Source organism: Apis mellifera, linkage group LG11, assembly GCF_003254395.2.
Source record: "Apis mellifera strain DH4 linkage group LG11, Amel_HAv3.1, whole genome shotgun sequence".
NCBI lineage: Eukaryota > Metazoa > Arthropoda > Insecta > Hymenoptera > Apidae > Apis > Apis mellifera.
The window spans coordinates 2,905,264-2,927,331 of NC_037648.1; the positions used below are offsets into that span (position 1 = coordinate 2,905,264).

General features: G+C 30.8%; 1 protein-coding gene across 2 annotated transcripts; it reads left to right on the top strand.

Annotated features, from left to right (window-relative positions):
* The first annotated feature begins 1,503 nt into the window (after window positions 1-1,503).
* Window positions 1,504-6,665, top strand: LOC551391 (U1 small nuclear ribonucleoprotein 70 kDa). 2 transcript variants are annotated; one of them, XM_006559012.3, is made up of 8 exons: window positions 1,504-1,778; window positions 1,954-2,136; window positions 2,237-2,299; window positions 2,391-2,472; window positions 2,756-2,830; window positions 5,303-5,543; window positions 5,639-5,991; window positions 6,098-6,665. In XM_006559012.3, the coding sequence occupies exons 1-8, from the start codon at window positions 1,635-1,637 to the stop codon at window positions 6,259-6,261; spliced, it is 1,305 nt and encodes a 434-aa protein (XP_006559075.1). In that variant the 5' UTR covers window positions 1,504-1,634; the 3' UTR covers window positions 6,262-6,665. The 2 variants fall into 2 exon arrangements, with proteins under 2 accessions (XP_006559075.1, XP_623789.3); XM_623786.6 differs by lacking the exon at window positions 2,756-2,830.
* Window positions 6,666-22,068: the final 15,403 nt, after the last annotated feature.

Below are 22,068 nucleotides of genomic sequence, written 5' to 3' on the forward strand. Positions count from 1 at the left end.
AGGATATATAGCATATTTGATAAATATGATTAATAATAAGATAAAATAAAAATGAATAGATTATTATAATCTTATTGGATAAGCATTTTTGTATAGTAATCTTGTATATCTTGTAATCTATTTCTAAAAATATAATTTGAAAAGTTGATGATGAAATTGGAATGAATGAAGAATACATTTCCTATCGATTTTTCGAATTTCACACATTATGATTGCGATTTGAACTCGAAACAAATGTTATATTTAAAAAATATATGATTTTAATTAACTAGTTATTGTTAAATATCTATAAATCTTCATTCATATTTTTTATAATCTAATAAATCTAAAAAATTTACATAAATAAAAATTATGAGAATTATTATTATTTATTATTTTGATAATTAGTTTAAATTAAATAAATCATTATTTATTTTTAATAGACAAATTAAATTAAATTTATAGAAACCTAAAAATCTGAGCAATCATTATTATTTCGTTTTTAATTGTATCACGTGTATAAATTATACATGATACAATTATAAATTATAATGGTAAATAGTATAAATTAATTAGTTTTGACTACAAGCTAATTTGCAGTAATTATATTTTTATATAAGAAGATTATTAAGGTGATAAAATCTTTTTTATTTTGGTTTTTAAAATTATGAAGTATAAGAAATATGATTTTGGTTATATTTGTTTTATTTATTTTTAAATAATTTAGGAATTATAGCTTGAAATCTTTGAATTAGCAAATAAAAAAAAAATATCTTTTCGGTAATAGATAATTATTTTTCTAGTTAATAAATCGAAAAAAACTAAGAAAAAAATATATATAATATTTAATATTTAATAATAATTTATATATATATATATAATTTTCGCATAATTACTACCATTTATTTAATTTGCAATTTGCATTGTAATGGAAATATAATTTATAGAAATTTAATTTTGCATGCTTATATCTTTTATTAATAGAATTAAATAATAGAATTAAATTTAAATAAAATTCAATCATTTTACAATTTCAATATTCAGTTAATAATATTTTTCAATTTTTATTATTTAATTTTTAATCATAATTATTGAATTATATTTGGTGTAAACACTTAAATTTTAATGTATTAAAAAGTGTAAGAAATAGTCTGATCTTTTCTGAAGTCGGTATGTCAGAACATGATTTTATGAGATATGTTTATTTTTTTTCTCTATTATAATTATCCAAGAATGATAACTCGGTTATAATTTGGGATATTGCAGACAATATAAATAATTATTCTTTTCTTATAATATTAACTAAATAAATACAATACTGTAATTATTATTTCTAATTAATTAATAAAATTAATTAATAAAAATTAACAATATTTATTAGTGTTTTTTATCGATAAATTCTATCATACATATTACGATATATAAAATGATGTGGAAAATTAATTCCACGTTTTCCTAGATGGTGTTAATTTGCGCATGCGTGTAAGAAGAATTTACAAGAGCGACATCTTTCTGTTCAGTAAAATTTTACCGACTCGGTTAGAGGCTTCTCACCGTCGCCATTTTATAATAGTGTTTGAACATAGAAGATGCTGTTTGTTTCAACATTTTGTGAGAACTGAGAATTAGTTTCATCCTTATTTTGTACCTGAAAAATGACACAGTTTCTGCCACCTAATCTATTAGCACTTTTTGCTCCGCGGGATCCTATACCTTATTTACCACCCGTTAGCAAGCTTCCGCACGAGAAGAAAAATGGAGGCTATATTGGCGTTGGAGGTTTTCTTAAATATTTTGAAGTAATCAAAATTTATATAAAATTTTATCGTATATATATATATATATATATTATCGAAATATTTTTTTTTCAAGTATTTTTATTATTAGAATTTTAAAGATAATTGTTTAATCATATATTATCGTTTAAATAATATACACACAAGAGAACGAAAAAATAATGTATATTTTTTATAGGATCCCAAAGATACACCACCACCAGTACGTGTGGAAACAAGAGAAGAACGTCTTGAACGAAGAAGAAGAGAACGCGCAGAACAAGTGGCCTATAAATTAGAACAAGAAATTGCAGTATGGGATCCTGCTGGTATTCTAAATGTAACAGCAGACCCTTTTAAAACTCTTTTTGTAGCTCGAATAGTAAGTTTTTTTTTTTTGATAAAGATATTAATATTTATATAACTATATTTTTTAGTAAACATTTAAATTTTTTCCAATATTTATGTAATATTTTCTTTAGAACTATGATACATCTGAATCCAAACTTAGAAGGGAATTTGAAGTATACGGTCCAGTAAAAAAGGTAGATAAATAAAACGTGATTTGTTTTGAGTTTTTAAAATGCGTTAAGGAACAGATGAAACATTCAATTAATATTAATCATTATTTTTTAGATAGTGGTAATTCACAATACAATAAATGGCAAACCTAGGGGATATGCTTTCATTGAGTATGAGCACGAAAGAGATATGCACTGTAAGTAAAGCCCAAGAAATGAGAACCCCTTCTTGAGAACCTCAGTGAGTCCATAGTCTGGAATTTCATCCTTACTTAGCGTCACTTCCAGCTAGTTATAGTGGGGCAGGGCTTTAGTTAGGCTATCCATTTTCATTGGTACTAAACCAGACGGTACGGGGGGTCCCGCCATACATCCATGCAGGATTACCATTCTGTAAATGCATATATGGTAAACGATCAACTGAAAAAAGAAATATTGGCTGTCTTGATTAATGCAGTTTTTATCTTGTTCTTGGTACAGCGTGGTGGCCGCTGCCGGCAACTAGTGCCGTTCACTATTCCATGCACTATTCCCTGAACCTGCCTGATATGATAGGTTTGTATGTGTGGTAAGATCCAACATACAACAACGTTTGTTAGCGTCTATGCTTACCCTATTTATCTTGTCTGATTTTGTTACACTTGCGGTTCGAGTACTACTCCTTTTGGGAGTATTCGATAGACATACTCTTAAAATGTTAGGAGTCAGAACTCTTTCCAGTGTATATTTTGGGCTGAAATTTCTTTTATTTTTAACTACATGGTTTGCAAAAGTTAGCATTCTACATTGAAATTGATTGGTGGGCTTTTAGGAAAAAGGTTCAGGGACACGCTCTGCAAGCAGTTAGATTTTGCGCCTGTACATAAAGGTAGACTATATACAAGTATCATAATCAAATTATCTGTATATATATATTATATCCTATTTAAATATATTAAATATATTTAAATATATATATATACATATATATATATATATTTATATATATTTAAATAAATATATATATTTATGTAAAAAAATATTTAAATTTATCTTCGAGCAAAATTTAACCGCATTTTTTCTCAATATACAACATTAATTATCATACATCATTAGATAGTACACAACATATTATCATATCTTGGTTGTAGCACCCACTTTTTTTTTTCTCATAAAATGGGTATATTATTATTATATGAAACATTTGTAGGTCACACTTACTCTTAAAAATTTGCATAAAAAAAACGTGTACCAAGCGAATATCGGGCACCTTATATGGACTTACGATAAAAGATATTTTCTCGTTAGGTCTAGTACCAAAATGCATGTTCCAAACTAATTGATGATTGTTCTTTCTCATCACATCTTGTTTCGTCGCTGTTTTTTCGTTTTTACTAAAGATTTAAATTAGCTAGTTATTATCATCTTACTTGGAAGGTCATTTAAATCATTCTTTTTTTTTTTTAATCAATTATTATTTACATTTAAGTCCTTGAACATATCAATTTCGATATAGAATACTAATTTATTCTACTAAGAATCTGATCTCTCTCGGACTTTCATCTTGAATCACAGTCAGTTCTTTGGAAAAAAAAAAAAAATGTTCAAAAATAGAAAGAAGAAAAAAAAAAATTACGGGTATATATTCGTAAATAAAAAGGTAAATATTTTTTTCCCGTGGTAATAAAGTATATCCCCTTTATTGAAATCGAAAAAGAAAAGAAAAAAAAAAAATAATAAATAAATAAATAAATAAATTCTCGTTTTAACGTTACGTTAAATTTATAATATGTAATTAGAACACAATATAATATATAAAGTATAAAGCATACGATACTTGCGCACGGTTTGGTCGTAAGTAAAAAAAAAAAAAAAGCGCACCAGGTAAATGCAAAGTAAACTTCTTCGGAGATTGAACGAACATATGAAGACTGGGCACCTTCCCAATGAATAGCATACGCGCTGGCCTACTCTATGCTCGCGAGTCTCTTACAAGTTCATTTCACGATTAAACGTACTTCTAAGATTTGTGTTAACTTCCGTACGTAAGTAGCCGCGGTAGGTATTTTTGTATCTGCTATACATTTTTTGAACTTTACAAACTGTAGATTTAAGGTACCGAAAAATCCGTACATTTTATTACTGATTTTTATGCTCCGCGAGTATAACGTAGAATCGTGATTTTATACGGTAAAATGATCATAACGGTACGGTATCCGGACCCTGTCTCTCTCTCTCTCTCTTTCTCTCTCTCTCTCTCTCTCTCTTAGTAAAACCTATTCTTAGTGAACGTAAAAATATCATATATACATTTCGGCGCTTTGTACGCTTTATACGCAAACTCATGGTATCTCTGGAACACAGAAAAGTCGACAAGTTTTTTAATTCAAGGACTTTGCCTCGTGATGGTACGTACTGTCACACATTTTACTTTATAAAAGAGCGCACGTTATAATCGGTACGTGTATATAATCAGGAATAATATGTGCCGATACCTTACGACCTCAATCACTTCTGAAAAAAAAAAAAAAAAAAAAAACGTGTAACGTATTATTAGTTTGGATAATAATAATTCCGTCAAGACAATAGCAACAGAGATGAAAATAATTTCGGAAGAGAAAAAAAAAAAAAAAAAAAAAAAAAAGAAAAGAAAAGAAAAGAATTTAATAATATAGGTAATGTAGAGCAAATGTATCGTTTATATACTATCGTTATATATTATCTCTTTTGTGTTTTCGGTATATCGTATTCTCAGATTTGTTCTTTGTATTCGTGTCTGTATATTTTTCATTTGTACGAGACCGAAAAATTGCCGAAAATTTCACGGTTCGCACTCAAGTCAAGTCTAAAGATTGAAGTCTTTTCAGAAAGAAAAAAAAAAAAAAAAAAAAAGAAAGAAAGAAAAAAAAATATATATACACATATATATATATATCTTTTCTGCCACCTCAAGATTTTATTTCCTCGAGGCATAGATGTCTCGTAGTTTTATTAAATAGCGAGCGTGGTGATCGCGAGCAAATGGTAATTTTCAATCGGTACTTCTAGCTGCTTATAAGCATGCGGATGGTAAGAAAATAGATGGTCGGAGAGTGTTGGTTGACGTGGAACGAGCTAGGACTGTGAAAGGATGGTTACCGCGAAGGCTTGGCGGTGGACTTGGTGGTACTCGAAGAGGTGGACCCGATGTTAACATTAAACATTCTGGTCGAGAAGATAACGAAAGAGAACGAGAACGATATCGTTTGGAACGAGAGAGGGAGAATTCTGGACGCCTTGATAGAGACAGGTATGCTATATTACATAAGTACGTAATTCGATAAACGAAGACAATTTTTATATATTTTTAAGGTATTAAATTTAATTTTTTTATTTTGCTTGCAGAGATCGTGATCGTTTGGACAGGGAGCGTAGAAGATCGCGAGATCGTAAAAGAAGAACAAGAAGTAGGTCGCGTGATCGAAAACGTAGACGAAGTCGCGATCGTTTACCTGATCCAGACATTGAAGAGATTCAGAGAGACGAAAGGCCCCGGGATAGGAGAGATCGTGATCGTGAACGTGATCGTGAACGGGATCGTAAGAGGAGACGTTCTAGAAGTACCGATCGTGATCGTGACAGAGACCGTAAGAGAGACAAGCGTGATCGTGATCGTGAACGTAGAGATCGGAAAGATCGGGGTGATCGTCAAGAGGAAGATACGAAAGAAATCCGAATTAAAGAGGAACCTTTGGATGGTATATTTTTTATAATTCATTCAATTATTTTCTTAACAATTCAATTATTAGATTCGATTATGATTGATCGAAAATGTTAATTTTTGTTCAAATGAAAATTTTTCAGATTACCCTGATTATAGCAATACTTTCTCAACGTCTGGATCTTACTTTACCGCTGTAAAATACGAAGACGATAATGATCAAGAAGTAGAAGAGAAGTATAGAATTCCAGAAGGTCGTCCAGATCCCCCTCCCTATAATAATTATGACTCCGTGCAAGATTATTGATCTCGATAAAATATCTCTTGTATTGTTCTTTTTCGTTACCACACACGTCACGATGAATTAATGCAATTGCCAATAATGTATTGTATTTCCTATTGTTATTAGTGTAATATCGAAACTCATCACATTTGAGTATTTAGTTTCTGTATACTTTACAGCGACCAGATACTCAAGTAAGGATATTGCAAGGTAAGCAGATTTGGACTTGATTTATATGCAGTTATTTCTTAATACTTTGTTAATTCGAAATTTTCTATATTTATGGTTGGTATGAAGGTAATTTTGTGTAAATGATAATTTAGGCGAATTAAATGTCAGAATTACAATTTAAAAATTTCAATTATTGTAGCAGTTTGTGTAACACCTCGCAATATGGACGTGACAGATCCATAAATATTCAAACTTTATTACGACTATTATGATTTCAATATTCTCTATTCTATTCTATTCTATTCTATATATGTGTACATAAATATATATGAAACGTAATAACGTAAAATTAGTTCTTTTATGACTGCTGCATGTATATTTATATATGCAAATAAAATAAATTACATACTTTAATTTTATTAATTATCCCAATATCTTTTTAGAAATTATATTATATTATATTATATGCGAAATTGAATAAGTAAGTGTTTAAATAAAAATAATTTGTATACTTTATTTTAACATTCATATTAATAATTAATCAAATTGTATTACATCATTATTTTTTAAAAAAATTCAAGAGATCAATGTTTATAAAAGTTTATGAAAGAAAAGAATGATGCTTGTATTAATGTAACCATATGTATATATATCGTACGTTGCGGTATTGAACGAGAGTTATTTTTTGTTATACGTAACGTAAATGGTCGGCTCATCGCGTTAACTGGACCAAATCATTCCGGTCTCTTACCTGTGATATCGATAGCGGGATTAAAAATAGTGGAATCTTCCAAGAAAATCAATTGCAACTTTAAATAAATTTATTTAGAATAATTGATGATAATTTTAAATATTTCATTATGTGAAATGTGAAATTATTTTTTTTTTTCAATTAATTGTAAAATTTTATAAATAACTAAACAAAATTATATCGTTTTTCAATTTAACATTCATTGGAAAAAATAAAGAATGATTGATGAATATTATTTTAATTCATATTCTATTAATTATTCTATTTCCTTTTTTATCATATTATATTATATTTGATATAATTGTTATTTTTTTAATTTTATTAAAAAAATAGTGTATAAATTATAAAACATTTAAAATTTAAAAATTAATATTTTATTAAAAAATACAAAATGAGAGATGTACGAGATATTTAATGTTTAGAATTGGCGCCAAAAGTATATTGATGCTTTTTGACGCAACAGCGCTGCAGTAGATACGTTGTGACATGTTCGAAGAAAGCGTTTTATATTATTTTTATATTATTTTTCGTATACTTAGAATAATACAGGTAAATAATTGTCATCATTATTAAAAAATTTTTTCTTTTCGTTTTAAAATTTTTCGAATTTAGTTTCCAAATTTAATAAAATTATTAAAAATACTTGCATCGTTCAGTTCGGAAGATTTATAGTTATTCGAATTTATTAAAAATAAAGCAAATTATACGTCTAGCTTATAAATTTAAATTCTAGTTCATTAAAAATTTATTTTATAAAAACTATAATGAATAAAATTTATCTAATATTTAAAGTTCAGAAAATTTATAATTATTCGATTTTTTTCATATTAAAAATAAATAAAATTATATATAAATAATAAATTAAAAATCTGAAATTTAAATGAAAAATCTATTTTACAGAAATTGAATCATCGTTATTATTATTAATTAACCGGTGTAAAATGTGAGAGATATTGTTTGGTGAGATGATCGATTAGAAGAGGTCATAGGTGTTTGGAAGCGGTAAGGTATAGCGAGTAAAAGTTCCTTATCTTATTTGTGCGATGTCGATGTCAACCATTCTCGCCATTAAGCGCTTGTTCCCCGGAAATTACAATTCTCCTGTAATAACTTCGAATTGTTCCCGATTCGAATCTCTCGTTCGACAAAAATCAACTTGACAAATCACACCAATACTATAATATTATTCTATTAAGTATAGAATTTGATTCGTTGCTTTTTATATTAAATCATTTATAATTCTTTATAATTCAAGTATGAGATATAAATGGAATAAATGGAATTATAAATGAAATATGTTACAATTTGTTTGATTTTTTAAATAGTAATTAAAAATTAAATAGTAGATATTAAAAAGTTCATCTGATTTTTAATTTCTGATAAATTTTTGGACATCATAAAATTTATATTTTTAATTAATATTTTTAATCAATTGGTCAAGTGATATTCTGATTTAACGATATTGAAATAATTTAACTTGGATTCAAATTTTGTATTTTTACTCATTATCAGATAAATTAAATTTAAGAATAATTTTTAATTTATACTCTTTATAAACATTGCAAAGAAAACATTACGAATTTATAATGATTATAAAAAATAAATGTCAAATAAAAATATCTTTTAAAAATTAATTAGTTTAATTTACATATAATATGCTTTAATATCAATAAAATAAGATATCAATAGATATCGTTGTTTCACTCTATTTTGGTCTTCTTTCGTAAAATAAATTTGAATTGCTCATAACTATATTGCAGTTTATGCAAAATAAAATTTTTATGAATACAATGAAAGAAATGGAGCTTACATAGAATGACATATTTTTCAAATATCATAATATATATCTATATCTTGAATATTTTATATATACTTATACTTTTGTACTATATTTTGAATATTTCTAATTTTTTATATATATCACATGCAACTCTGTAATTCTTTGTACATTTAAATTTAGTATTTTAAATGCATACAGTTTATTTATACATATAAATAAGTTACATTTTTATTTTGAATTTATAGAATCAATCTTTTAAAGATCTTTTAAAGTCTCACAAATATTAACATCCTGTACGCTGCTGAAATAATTTAACTAGACGTAGACGTTGATTAAATTAAATGAATATTTCTTCTCTGGTTCGGTAAATTGAAAAACCACAAGTGTAAGTACATACGTACCACACTTAACAAGCGGTTTGCCTCGTTTCCCAACTCAATGCCTCTTACCATCTACCTAGAGTGCTTAATTATTAGCGGTGCTAAGTTTGGATCGGTTTCTTGTTGTTGTTGATGATAACGACATTGGGAACGAACTCTACTTTTCCAACAGAGTCGGTATAATATTCACAATCTCGTGACTGTATTTTCACAGAAAAAGTTTGTCTTACTACGAAACAATAAAATTTTGAAATTGCTTTTAAATTAATTAGAAAATGAACGAATTACAAAGAATATTAAAAGAAGAATAATTTTAGAATTTGAAAAATTTAAATGTAAATATAATTTATAATTCATAACATAAAACATTATATTCTACTTTTTGAGAAATTAATTTTAAAATTGTAAAAATTTCAATCGAAATTTCAAATATTATTATTCTCAAATAATTATTTTTTGTATATTTTTTGACCTGTTTTAAAATTATTTTTTATCTAAGAAAAACTTTGTGTTGATCTTTTGGATCCATTAAATATCATTAATTGTTTTCATTTACTTATTAAAATGAAAGTAAAGGAAGATGAAATAGGATAAAAATAGAATTATTGTTATAAAATAATTGTGTGCAATCAATATATTGCATTAATAATTATTATTTTCATGATACTTTGGAATTTGTAGAAAATAATTTTAAAATTTTAAATAATCATAAATTTCGACCATCTTCTTACATAAAATGTGATAAAACGATAATATTTATAAATTATAGTAAATTTCTTTATTTTTTTATATGATTTATATATGATTTATATTTTTTTATATGATTTTATATAATATCAAACTCAAATTTAATATCCTCAATTAATTCTATATGTATTTTAAAAAAATAATATATTTCATATAATTTATAATAAATTAATAAATTCTTATTTATAAAGAAATAATAAAATAATAAAATAATTAATAAAATAACGCAAATCCTTGCTCGAGCTCTATTTCTTTAGTAAAGATTTAATTTTACATAAAAATTTGCAGTATAATTATTTATTATTAAAAAATTGTTCTCCTTGATATCCATGATTTCAACATTGGTAGTAAGATTTAAAGTATTTTTTTTGTCTTTTAATCTATTACACTGCAATAAAAATATCTTCTTCTACAATATTCCATTTCATCCTACTTTCTTCTTAAAAGCATCGCTCATGACGTATCGTATAACAGGATCGTAAAATACGTGGAATCGAAATTCCACAATGAAATAATTTTATTCCATTCAACTTTAAAGTCGATTCGATTCGCGAGTTTACTCTTCGTATCAAGCTTCTCGAATCAAAGTTACGATTAATACTCCTGAACGGGATTACTTAGCAAAGATAAAGAATCTTCTTCTGGCGAGAGACCACTTCCTTTGTGCGTTCGCTCACTCCATATTATTTCGAATTTTCTGCGCGACATTATGACGTCCATTTTACTATTTAATCAGGCATAAAAAAAATTTCTTCTCTCAATTGCCTTACGATTCAATCGAGAGAATGGGGAAATATTAATTTAATTTCGTTCGTGTTCAACTCGATATTAATTGGTAAAAAATTGTAAAATTATTAAATTTATATTTTCTAATTGATAGAGTGATATAATTAATACCTTTTTAAAAATTATATTTAACATTAAGTATATGATATCTCAGAGATGTTATTACAAGGGAAAAAATTAAGGAATGCAGCAGAATCTCCAATATTTGAATATTTTAATATTCAAACGTTTTATTAATCTCGTTTTCTTTTCTGAAAATGTAAAATAATTCGTCTAAAAAAAAAAAAAAAAAGGAAAAAAAAATCTGTTTCTTTATTCGAAAGCCTTTTACCTTTCTGTTGGTATAAGAGAGACTCCATTGTATCGTTTCAAAGAGCAATTGGAAGAAAGCGAGGAGAAGATTTTTTTTTTTCAAACATTGGTTTTATGAAACACATTGACGAATTTCATTATGAACAATGGAATTCGATAATTGAATTGAATATAACAATAAGACATCTCTTTTTCTTCATTGTTTATATGAAGATTAATTAATTTTGCATTTATAATTGTAAGAATGTGAATTGATAAAAGAATTATTATTTTGTTCTCAATATTGAATCTGAAAAAAATATGGTAATTTCAGAAAATTTTTTATTGTTCGTCCGATTAAAAATTTCTTGGCATAATATTATACGTGTTTGACATTATACATCATTTCTTATCAAATTGCTGGAAACCTAATTTTAATGACAAACATACAATACATTCACTATTTATTTCAGATTGATTTTAATGAAAGAGAGTTTTATTTATACAAGCTTTCTGTCTATTGTTTTCTCAATTTTTAGTCCCTAATTTTTAACATAAATGTGATCAAATGAACTCAATTGCAAAATTTTGCAATGTAATCATTAATTAATTTATATTTTTATTAATTTCTTATTGAAAATAGAGAAATTTTTATTTAATAATTGTTTCTAAATCATGGCTATATTATAAAATAACATACATACATACATCACATTTCTTATCTACAAACTGCTGGAAACTTAATTTTAATAACAAACATACAATACATTCACTATTTATTTCAGATTGATTTTAAGAGAACTTATTTATACAAGTTTTCTGTCTATTGTTTTCTCGATTTTTAGCCTCTAACTTTTAACATAAATGTGATCAAATGAACTCAATTGCAAAATTTTGCAATGCAATCATTAACTTAATTTATATTTTTATTAATTTCTTATTGAAAATAGAGAAATTTTTATCTAATATGTTGTTTCTAAATCATGGCTATATTATAAAATAACATACATATATACATCACATTTCTTATCTACAAACTGCTGGAAACTTAATTTTAATGACAAACATACAATATATTCACTATTTATTTCAGATTGATTTTAAGAGAACTTATTTATACAAGTTTTCTGTCTATTGTTTTCTCGATTTTTAGCCTCTAACTTTTAACATAAATGTGATCAAATGAACTCAATTGCAAAATTTTACAATGTAATCATTAATTAATTTATATTTTTATTAATTTCTTATTGAAAATAGAGAAATTTTTATTTAATAATTGTTTCTAAATCATGGCTATATTATAAAAAGTTATTCATGTAATAGAATGATAAATACTTAAGAAGAGTCATGCAATGAAATAATAGTATCTTGTTTTAATTTTGATTTCTGCCTTTTGCTTTTTGTGGAGACAAACAATTGATGAGAGGATCAGAGGTAGAAAGAATTTATGTAAAAAAAAAAGTACCCATAAATTCAATAAAAAAAAAAAGGATATTTCAATTTACACTACTCTCTTTAATTTTTACGGATACAAACGATAATGAGGATATTAAAATACAGAAAAAAATTGGTGCACGCAACTGAATATGGAAGAGCACGTACAAAAGGAACTATGCAGAAAGAAAGCATTAAGAGGGATCATTCAACAAAACAATGGTATACCATTTTACTCTATTCTCTTCTATTTTCATGGAAATAAACAACTGTTAACGAGGAGATTAAACGAAGGAAAAAATCGGTGCACGCAATGGAACATACATATACAAAAAAGTTAAAAAAAAAAAGTGAGAATTAATGAAGACATTACTTAACGAAACAATAATATCCCACTCTCTTTTACTTTTTATTTTTTATAGCTAGTATAAATGAGCGATAAAAAGAAAAAATAGAATTTGGTGCACGAAAAAATTAAATGGGAGAGCGCGTATAAAAAGAATTTTAAGAAAAAAAAAGCATCGTGAGAGAAAGAGAAACGTAAAAACAATGATACTCCATTTTTATTTTTATGAATACAATCGAGCGATAACGAGAATATTCAAACCATCAGAGAGAAGAAATCGATGCACGCAACGGGAATACGAAAGATCATATATAAAAACGTAACGAAAAAGAAGTAAAGACATAATTTTATCTCACTCTTTTCTACTTTATATAAATGAAGTTACGTACAAATAAATAAAGAAAAATTTGTTGCACGCAAAAAAGTATAGAAGACGACGTATAAACTGAACTACCAAGAAGGGAGCATGCAAAAATAATTCATTCCACCCTATTTTTATGAATACAAACGAACGATAACGATAATGCGAAAAGCATCGGGAAGAAATGCACGCAACACGGAGATGTACGGAGATGTGCCACGATAACTAAATAGGAAAGGAAGAGGCAACGGCGGCGCTCGAGAAATCGCGTATGGTGGTCAGAAGGTTTTCGGCGGTGGTGGGGAGAGAGCACGGTACGACACGGTACGGCGCAGGTGTGCGCCGGTAGCCCTGGTATGGTATTCCTTAGGTGCGCGTGTGCGCCGAAACTACTACGACACTCTAAACCCCGTCCCGCGCGCGTGTGTGCGTGCGCCTGTGCGACACACAGTCAAGCAGAAATCCTCCAGTTTGATCGCGAAAGAGCGACAAGAGAACGCCTCTAAACCGACCGCGCTAAACAGAGACGGCTAAACTGCTGGGTATTAGGAAACTGGTGGAGATGGAGAGAGAGAGGGGAAGAGAGAAGGAAAGAGAGAGGCAGACGGATAAGGAGGAAGGGAGTTGGCATTAGCAGGCATAAGTGTGTAAACAGTTTGGGGCAAAAGTGTCGAGACAAGCGAGGTCGGGAGTTAGAGAGATCAGAGTTAGGCGGGCAGGTAGGCAGGTAGGCATGCAGGCAGCGATGCAGGCAGCGAGCCAGATGGCAGAGAGGGGTAGGAGGCGGTCGAAGGGGTAGTGACGGATAGTAAGGGGAGTCGGGGGTGTTGGGGGAAGGGGGGGTGGCGGCGTACAGGGGGCGGCAGGCTGGTGCGTCAGAGCCTGCAGTGAGCCCGGCAGTGAGGCGAAACGTTGGGCTCCGCGCGGGAGTCTCGTGGCCGCCCGCCTTTTCTTTTAAGTCGGGGTGCCTTTTTCCTTACACCCACCCCCCGCCCCTCTTCTCGTCGCCCTCGCGGCTCTACGGACCCATCGTCGCTCTCTTTCTCAAGTCACACGCGAGTTTATCACTCGCCTTGCGACTCCGTTGATCGTTTACGTCCGCGTTACGATCACCACGGTTCGTTTTCTTCTCTTACGATCTCTTCTTTCCTTTTCTCCCCCCCCCCTCTCCCTCCCTCCCTCATTTTTTTTTCTTTTTCTTTAATTTCTATCTTCGCTTGTTCTCAACGCGACACTCGATAGATAAACTTCTTTTTCTTCTTCTTATTCTTTTTCTTGTTCTTCTTCTTCTTCTTCGTGAAGATGTACATGTTATACGGGTTACAATAAAACACAGATTTGCAGGCTGATATCGGATTATAATTAAGACTAAGAGGGAAGGAGGAGAAAGAAACGGAGAAGGGGTAGAGAAAGGGTTATCCTATAATCGTGGAACGAAAAGTTTGCTGCGGAGGATCATCGCCGGTGCGTGACCTCCGGCCCCTAGTCACATGATCGCCGTGCGTGCACGGTGATTTCGTTGCTTTCGACGAGAAGAGGATGCACAGTGATCGTTGGAGAGGATTCTAGTGTTCCGATCGGTGTCGTTCGACAGTGGTTTGAGTTTGGGAACGGTAAAAAAAAAAAAAGTCACTCGTTTGGTGATCGTTCGACGTATCCAAGTGGACGAAGAGAAAGAGGAGGACGTGCAACGTGATTTCGTAGCGCGCTGCCGCGTTGCCAATGTCAATGTTAAACAGTGCTTGGAAGACGGTCACGGTGATACACAGTTCGTATATATATATATATATATATATATATATTTACGTCCGTGTGTCCTCCTTTGTTTGGCGTATACGGGTCGCGCGAGTGGAGAGTGAGATAGGTAAAGAAGGAGAAAGAAGGAGCGTAGCAAGGAAGGGCGGGGAAACGGCGGAGAATTTCGGTTAGGCGAGAAGTGTTGGTGCTCGATCGAGGAGTTCGGGCGGATCGAGAGGTCCGAACTATCCCATTCCTTGAAAGGAGACACAACGAGGTGCCGCGTGTGTTTCTCTTCCCTGCGACCTCTCTCACGCACCGCCAATGCGGCTGAGATCGCGCGATCTCATTGGCTACAATCGTGCCGTGGTGTCGGCGATGGGTACGTCCAAGTTTGATGCTCGTGTTTGACCGAGGGATACGCGTGTGCATTTTCTCGTCACGCTTTTCTCCTTATCGCCAACATCCCCTTATATCCCGCAGTTCTCTTTCGTTTCGTTTCTTCTTCCTTTCACGTGTCATTCTCAAACCGTTGCGTTTCGACTGGACTTTGTCGGTTTTCAGTGCCAAAATGAACGCGGGATGCGCGAGTGTTTTCGTTCGAACGATTTCTCTGTGTACACGCAGTGTCTATTCCGTAATTGGCCACGAGATTATTTAGTTTACGAGATTATATCCTTGTTTTTGTTAAACGTAGGTTATGACAGTGTGAATCATGAGTGAAAAAAATTGAAATTCAAATCTCTGTATTCGGTTTTGTATTATTTGAATATTCGAATTATAAGATATCGTGTTGTTCCGCTGTTATCATCGAATTCAGTCATTATTAGCTATCACGTTACTTCTCAATCCAGTGTCATATTACTCGAATTCAGTCATTATTCAGTATCATATTACTCGGTTTCGCAATAATACCGAAATTCAGTCGTTATTCATTGTATCATTGTATTACTTGGGTGACACGTTACTCGGATTCAATCATTATTTTGTACCAAATTATTCGATTCTATTATCATTTCATTGGATTCAATGTCAATAATAGAGTGATTTCTGACTATGTACCAAAGACTAATACAGTTTCATATTAGATGAACATTTCAATCGTTATTTTTAAAAGCTAAATTCACGAATTGAGGAAACAAATTATAAATTTACATTCAATATACGAATTCAATGTGGATCAATCCTTTCATTTACACTAGTGTTAAATTAAAAAATGATGTCAATTTTGCACATGGATAAATACCAATACATTTCTTATACACATTTCATTGAAACATATATAATTCGAATTTCAAAATTACAATTTCATCATAGAGTAGTGTTACAATTCGAAACGAAGAAAAATTTCGACAATTTTGGATGTCTATATCGACGTTTCATCAATCGTATACAGAATTTCGCTCGAATCAAAGGTTCATTATTTCCGTTTGTTGTTTTGGTCGCGAAAACTTGAAACGCGAGCTCGTGATGCAAATATACATATCGCCGATCGCAATCAACCGCGGCTATCTCGAAAATGGCGAAGGGAAGGGAAGGGAAGGAAAGGCGTATAATCAAGGTCGTTGATTCGAGTTTTCGCTTCACGCGAGTGGTTCGTTTCGCGAGTGCAACCGGCCAGTTTTTTTCGTGCCACGCGAGCCGATGGTTTCTCGTTCGACGATATCCACGCGACCTGTGATTCCAGGCATACGTGCACACGTGTATATCCCTCTTCCTCAAATCGATAAGACCCTGATGGAGGCTATTTAACCAACCAATTGTTAGATCGCCTCGTGTGCCATTCCTTACCCCGAGCTATCCTTCGTTTTTTCTTCCTGATTTCTCGAACAGAGTTAGTTTTATGGGGAAAAAGTGAAACCGAGTCGAAAAGTGAACGAGATGGAATGTAAACGTGGCGCGAAAAACGAAATTCTCGTATAATCTTTAATATCTTACGGCCAATAACCTTGGCTCACGACTACGTATATATATATGTGTGTGTGTGTGTGTGTGTGTGTGTGTGTTTCGTTTTTCTTTATGGCTCTCTCCTCGTCTCGCTACGCTCATTTACTTGCCCTTCTCCTCTCACGTCTTCTACCTTTTCTTTTCTTTTCTTTTTTTTTTTTATATTATTTTAAAGGACTTTCCGTTTACGACGCCTATAGTCGGTTCGCCATTTTTTTACGCCGTTTTAAATCTGGCTTGAATCGCGTGCTCGTTTGTTTCGTGTAGGTGTATAGTTGAAGTTTGAATAATGTTTGGTAGAAGTTACGTACAGTGACTTGCGAAAGTATTTGAACACTTTCTACCGAGAATTTTATGAATGTGCAGATTCTCTCCTCGAATAAGAACGAATAGGACGAATATCATCATTTTTCGTTCCCCATGTATGACGAAATATTGGTACCTTGGATGTGTTGATCTTAATAATTATTTTGCATTTTTACAGCGCGTAAATTTTTTCTTAAAATGTAATTTAAAAGTATGTATATATGAATTATTGCAAACGTGTATTTTGTAAAATATAATAAAATTGGAAAAAATATTTTACAATTATATTTAAGATAAAGATTAATATTAATTATATATTTTTTCAAGTATTTTGTATTATTTATGTCGTGAAAAATTCATAAAAGTTTCGCGAGATGCTGTACATATATTTTCAAGAAGATTTCAATATGTTTGGGATAAGAAGATATCTGTTCGTTTATATCGAAATGTTATTTGAATTTAAGTATCTCGTAGTATCGATGGCTTATCGCGTCAAATATTGCACATTCATTTTTATATATTTTCGAGAAAAAAACGATTTAAAAAAATTTAACAGTATTTTATAATTAAATACGATAGATTTTACATGAATTTATTATTTCGTACGTGTAATATATAATGCAATATTGTGAATATTTTCTATGTGTGTTTATACTAGATATTCAAATATTAAAAAAATAAAATAAAAAAATCTTTTAAAATTAAAACTTTTATTTCGTTAAAAGAATGAAATAAAAAAAAAAAATATGTCACGTACAAATTTTAATTATAAATTTTATACAGTTCGACTAATTTTTAAAAATTAAAATTTTCATTTAAAAAAAATGGGATACAAAAAAATACATGTCATGCACAAATTTTAAATAAATTATACTTAATTTGTAAGAATACAAAATAAAATGGATTCGAAGATTTGAATTAAAATATTATTATTTCAAACGAATTTTTAATAATTGTAAATTTAATTTGTACAAAGAGAGAATAAAAGAAAATATAAAAGTTAGAAAATTTTAACACAGTTAAAGCTCTCGATGTAAAGTTTCGAAACATATGTATCCAAACGGAAGACACAAGTCGATATCATTTCTGTTTTTCGTGTAAAAAAATGTAACATGTTTCTAGTACATGTGTAAACCATTATCTAATAATAGTGTTTATTATCAGCTTTCAGAAAGCAAAGCCATAGCAATGCAATCTCTGTAATGGTTTTAACCGTTTCACACCGTCGATCGATCATAATTCATTAATTTGCTCATCGAGAATGAATGAGACAATTTTTCTTCTTTACGATTAAAAGGAAAAGCGTTTGAGAGATGGCACGCTCGAAATTTCGAAACTTTGAAACTTTCTCTTCCATTTTTGTCATTCTAAAATACTCGTGAAATCCAATTGATTTTAAATTTATTCTAATACGATTATTCGAATATAAAAATTTAATTCTTCTTTGCAAGTGAGAAGAATAATTGTGTTTCTAAAAAAATTTTAAATTGTTAAAAAAGAAAAATAATCATTTTGGAAATATTATTTATTTTATTAAATTAGAAAATCGATACGTATTAATTCCTTTCTCTATTATACATACATATATATACACTTTGCTCTATCATTCAAGTCCTCAATGGATTCATCTTCATTCTGGCACGTGGTAGGTAACTCGTGGTTTTTATATTTGGCAACCTCTCATCCCCCTACTTCTCTCGATCTCTTTACATTTCTCTCTCTGTCTCGCCCTCAGAGACGACATTAGAAGACGACCTGTAGCGTTTCTATCTACCGATGCCAACCACGCCACTTCTCCTCCCGTGAATGCGACAATTAGAGGCATTGGAAAAGTGGCTTTGAATGAAATTTCCTTAAGAAGCTGTTAATTTTACATAACGTTCCTTTCATTCTCCACTCGTCTTCGTCTCAAATATTTCTATATTTAGCTGTAGAAAGAACCGTTTTGCAAGTGTTTACGCAATTGCATGACAGTTATTAGATTATCCTATAAGCGTAGCGAAATCTCTATTATGATATAGATGACTAATAGAGAGACAAGGTTGTCAAGGGATAAAAGAATTTTCGAATAACTTTTTCTTAGATGAATTATAATTTCTTAAATTTTAATCTCGTTTCGATAGTTGATACAATTACAAATTGTAATCTTTTTTATCCTCAGAATTATTCAGAAATTTATCATTAAATATTCATTAATTGATTCCTTTACCTTATATACGGGAAAAATTTCACATCCACAAATGAATAAAAAAAAATTGTAAGAAATCCAGATAGAAAATGCGGACTTTACGCGTACAGTAAAATCTTCACGTTATGTGTATGAGGTTAGAAAGCAGCACGCGTTTACAAACACACGATACGAAGCGCGAGATAAAAACACGTAACGCGAACGACCGCTCGAGATATTTGTATTCTTGCTTCGCTCTTCGTTTTCTCTCTCCTTTTCTCCCCCAAGAAACTCGAGGACCTGGATTGATTTATCCGTGTATATACATATCATCCGCGTATCAGCTTATAAACTGGCCTGTACCGCGTTTTGGAAGGACGATCAGTTTTAATTCGTTTAATGGTCCCGCAGATGGCAGTCGAACCGGGAAGACGAGCAAGTGGCAACGTCGCAATTAGTTGGAATTAAATGTCCGCGCGGAAATGTCGATCGGGATCGGGAGGTGGATGAAGGTCGAGATCGAGCTTGTGCGTGACCACGTATCCTCATCGTGGAGAACAACGACCGTGTGGCTGGCTTGAGGCCAATACAAAGTCTAGTTTAAGGGGGTGAACGTGAAAATCAGGTGGATAGTGGGGGTGGAGGTGGACTCGAGGAGAGGGAGAGTAGAAGGCGAGCAGGAAGGAAGGAAGGAAGGAAGGAAGGAAGGAAGGAAGACTTGGTGGGCGACAAAGACGTTTTCCTAGTGAATTTATTCGCGGTTATTTTGATTGTATCCTCTGTGTGCAAGATGCGCTCGCGACGCCGTGACGGCGGCTGAAGGACGAAGAAAACGAGCGGCGCTCGTACAGCCCTCGATTCCACGTGTCGACCCGTCCGTTTATTTTCTTTTTCTTTTCCAACGAGAAAGCGCACTGCGGAGTCAACCCGTCCTCGCTTATCTCCTCGACGATTTTACCGATTCGCCGCGAGAACGCAGGTGAGGATAACTTAGAATTTGCTTTTATCGACATATATTTATAATGTCTTTGTGAAAAAAATTATTATATTATATCTGCTGCGGAATATATGTATTACAATATCTCAATGAAAATGTTGATAAAAAGGATATGAAGGATAATATTTCTAGTGTATATTATACGTTATTGTTTTGGAAAAATAAAATGAGATGAGAATCTACGCGAAAAGATAAGTGGAAAATGTAGAGTGACATTTTTTTCGTACGTAGTTTCAAATAAATCGATGTTGAAAAATTCGCAAAGAGAATCACTTGCCAAGATTTTCAATGACATTTTACTCGAAAACGAAGCGTCGTACGAGGAAACTTCATTTTACATTTTTGGCTTGTTTCTTGACGAGGAATCATCCTCTGCCGGTGTTGTACTGCATTGCAGAGACATCCTCTGTATAGGACCATCTATTATTCGCGGATTTTCGTTTCGTACCGTTTCTTTGAAGCCGGTGCCGTTTCCCTTAATGGGGCCGGGGGTTCATGGGAAAAAGACGTTTCTCGGGCATCTCGTGATCGTTCTTCGAGGAACTGGCGGTCTTTGAATAGTGTACAATTCCTGCAAAAGCACGAGCAACTTTGGTTTAGTATCTAAAGTAACGCGAGTTGCTTGTTTCGTGTTACTTTAGAAAATGCATCATTTTTTTTTTTTCTTTTTTTTAGTCGAGAAAAACTTCGTGTTTAGGTACAGTAACTGAAAAAAGTATATCCTTATTCTCCAACGAAATGGAATTTTTCGTAAAGTTCTCATTTTTATATTATTCAAATTTTTATGATACTTGGCTACTACTGTAATTTGTATACAAATGCTAAATATTTCTACAATAAAATGCAATGATTTTCGTATAAAATAATTTTATTTTATCAGGCTAATTAAGTAAGAGAAGATATATTTCAATGATAAAAGAGAGCTCTCTGCTGATTTCATTTGTTTTGGACTGTTCATTTGCTTAGGCTTGCTAAATAGGATATTTGTTCCATGGTTTTTAAAAATTTTATCTATTTTTTTTCAAAGATCGATCGTACTCGATTTCAATACTTGTATAGTAAATATTTTATAACTGCAGGAAATATGAAATTAAAGCTTTTGCAGTTATCCAACAGAGATATTGATTCTTCTATTGCTTGGCCGGAGGTTGGAGGTTTGTTTACGTTTTTTGCTAAACGTATTGAAAGAGAGAGAAAGAGAGAGAGAGAGAAAATAAAAATGCAATGGTAAAATTTTTAAATTTTTAAATATCTTTTTCTCTCAATTTCAATCAACGTATTTGTAGTTAAAGTTTTTTAAAATGAAACCAGACACACGATATAATTGGAATTATAATTATTTATTTAATAGACAAGGAAAAAAGTCATTATTGAAAATTAAATATGAAAATTTAAAGGAAATTATATATCGTGTTTGATTTCATTTTGCTCAAAGAAACCTCGCAAGTATGAAATTTCATTAAAAAAAATTAAAATATATAAATTCTTCTATCCTTGTATTAGTATTTTTTTACAGATATCATGATATTTGATGTCAGTTACCTTGTTCATATATTAAACTTTGTAATATTTCAAGATTCAAGGAAGATAATTGTGGAGCAAATGATGAATCTTTTGCAGTTGTATCATT

Excerpts from the sequence above, each read along its gene's own strand:
- LOC551391 (XM_006559012.3), top strand. The coding sequence starts at position 1,635 with ATGACACAGTTTCTGCCACCTAATCTATTAGCACTTTTTGCTCCGCGG. Across the intron at positions 2,831-5,302 it reads GAACCTGCCTGATATGATAG|CTGCTTATAAGCATGCGGAT; the intron begins GTTTGTATGTGT and ends CGGTACTTCTAG. Across the intron at positions 5,992-6,097 it reads TAAAGAGGAACCTTTGGATG|ATTACCCTGATTATAGCAAT; the intron begins GTATATTTTTTA and ends AAAATTTTTCAG.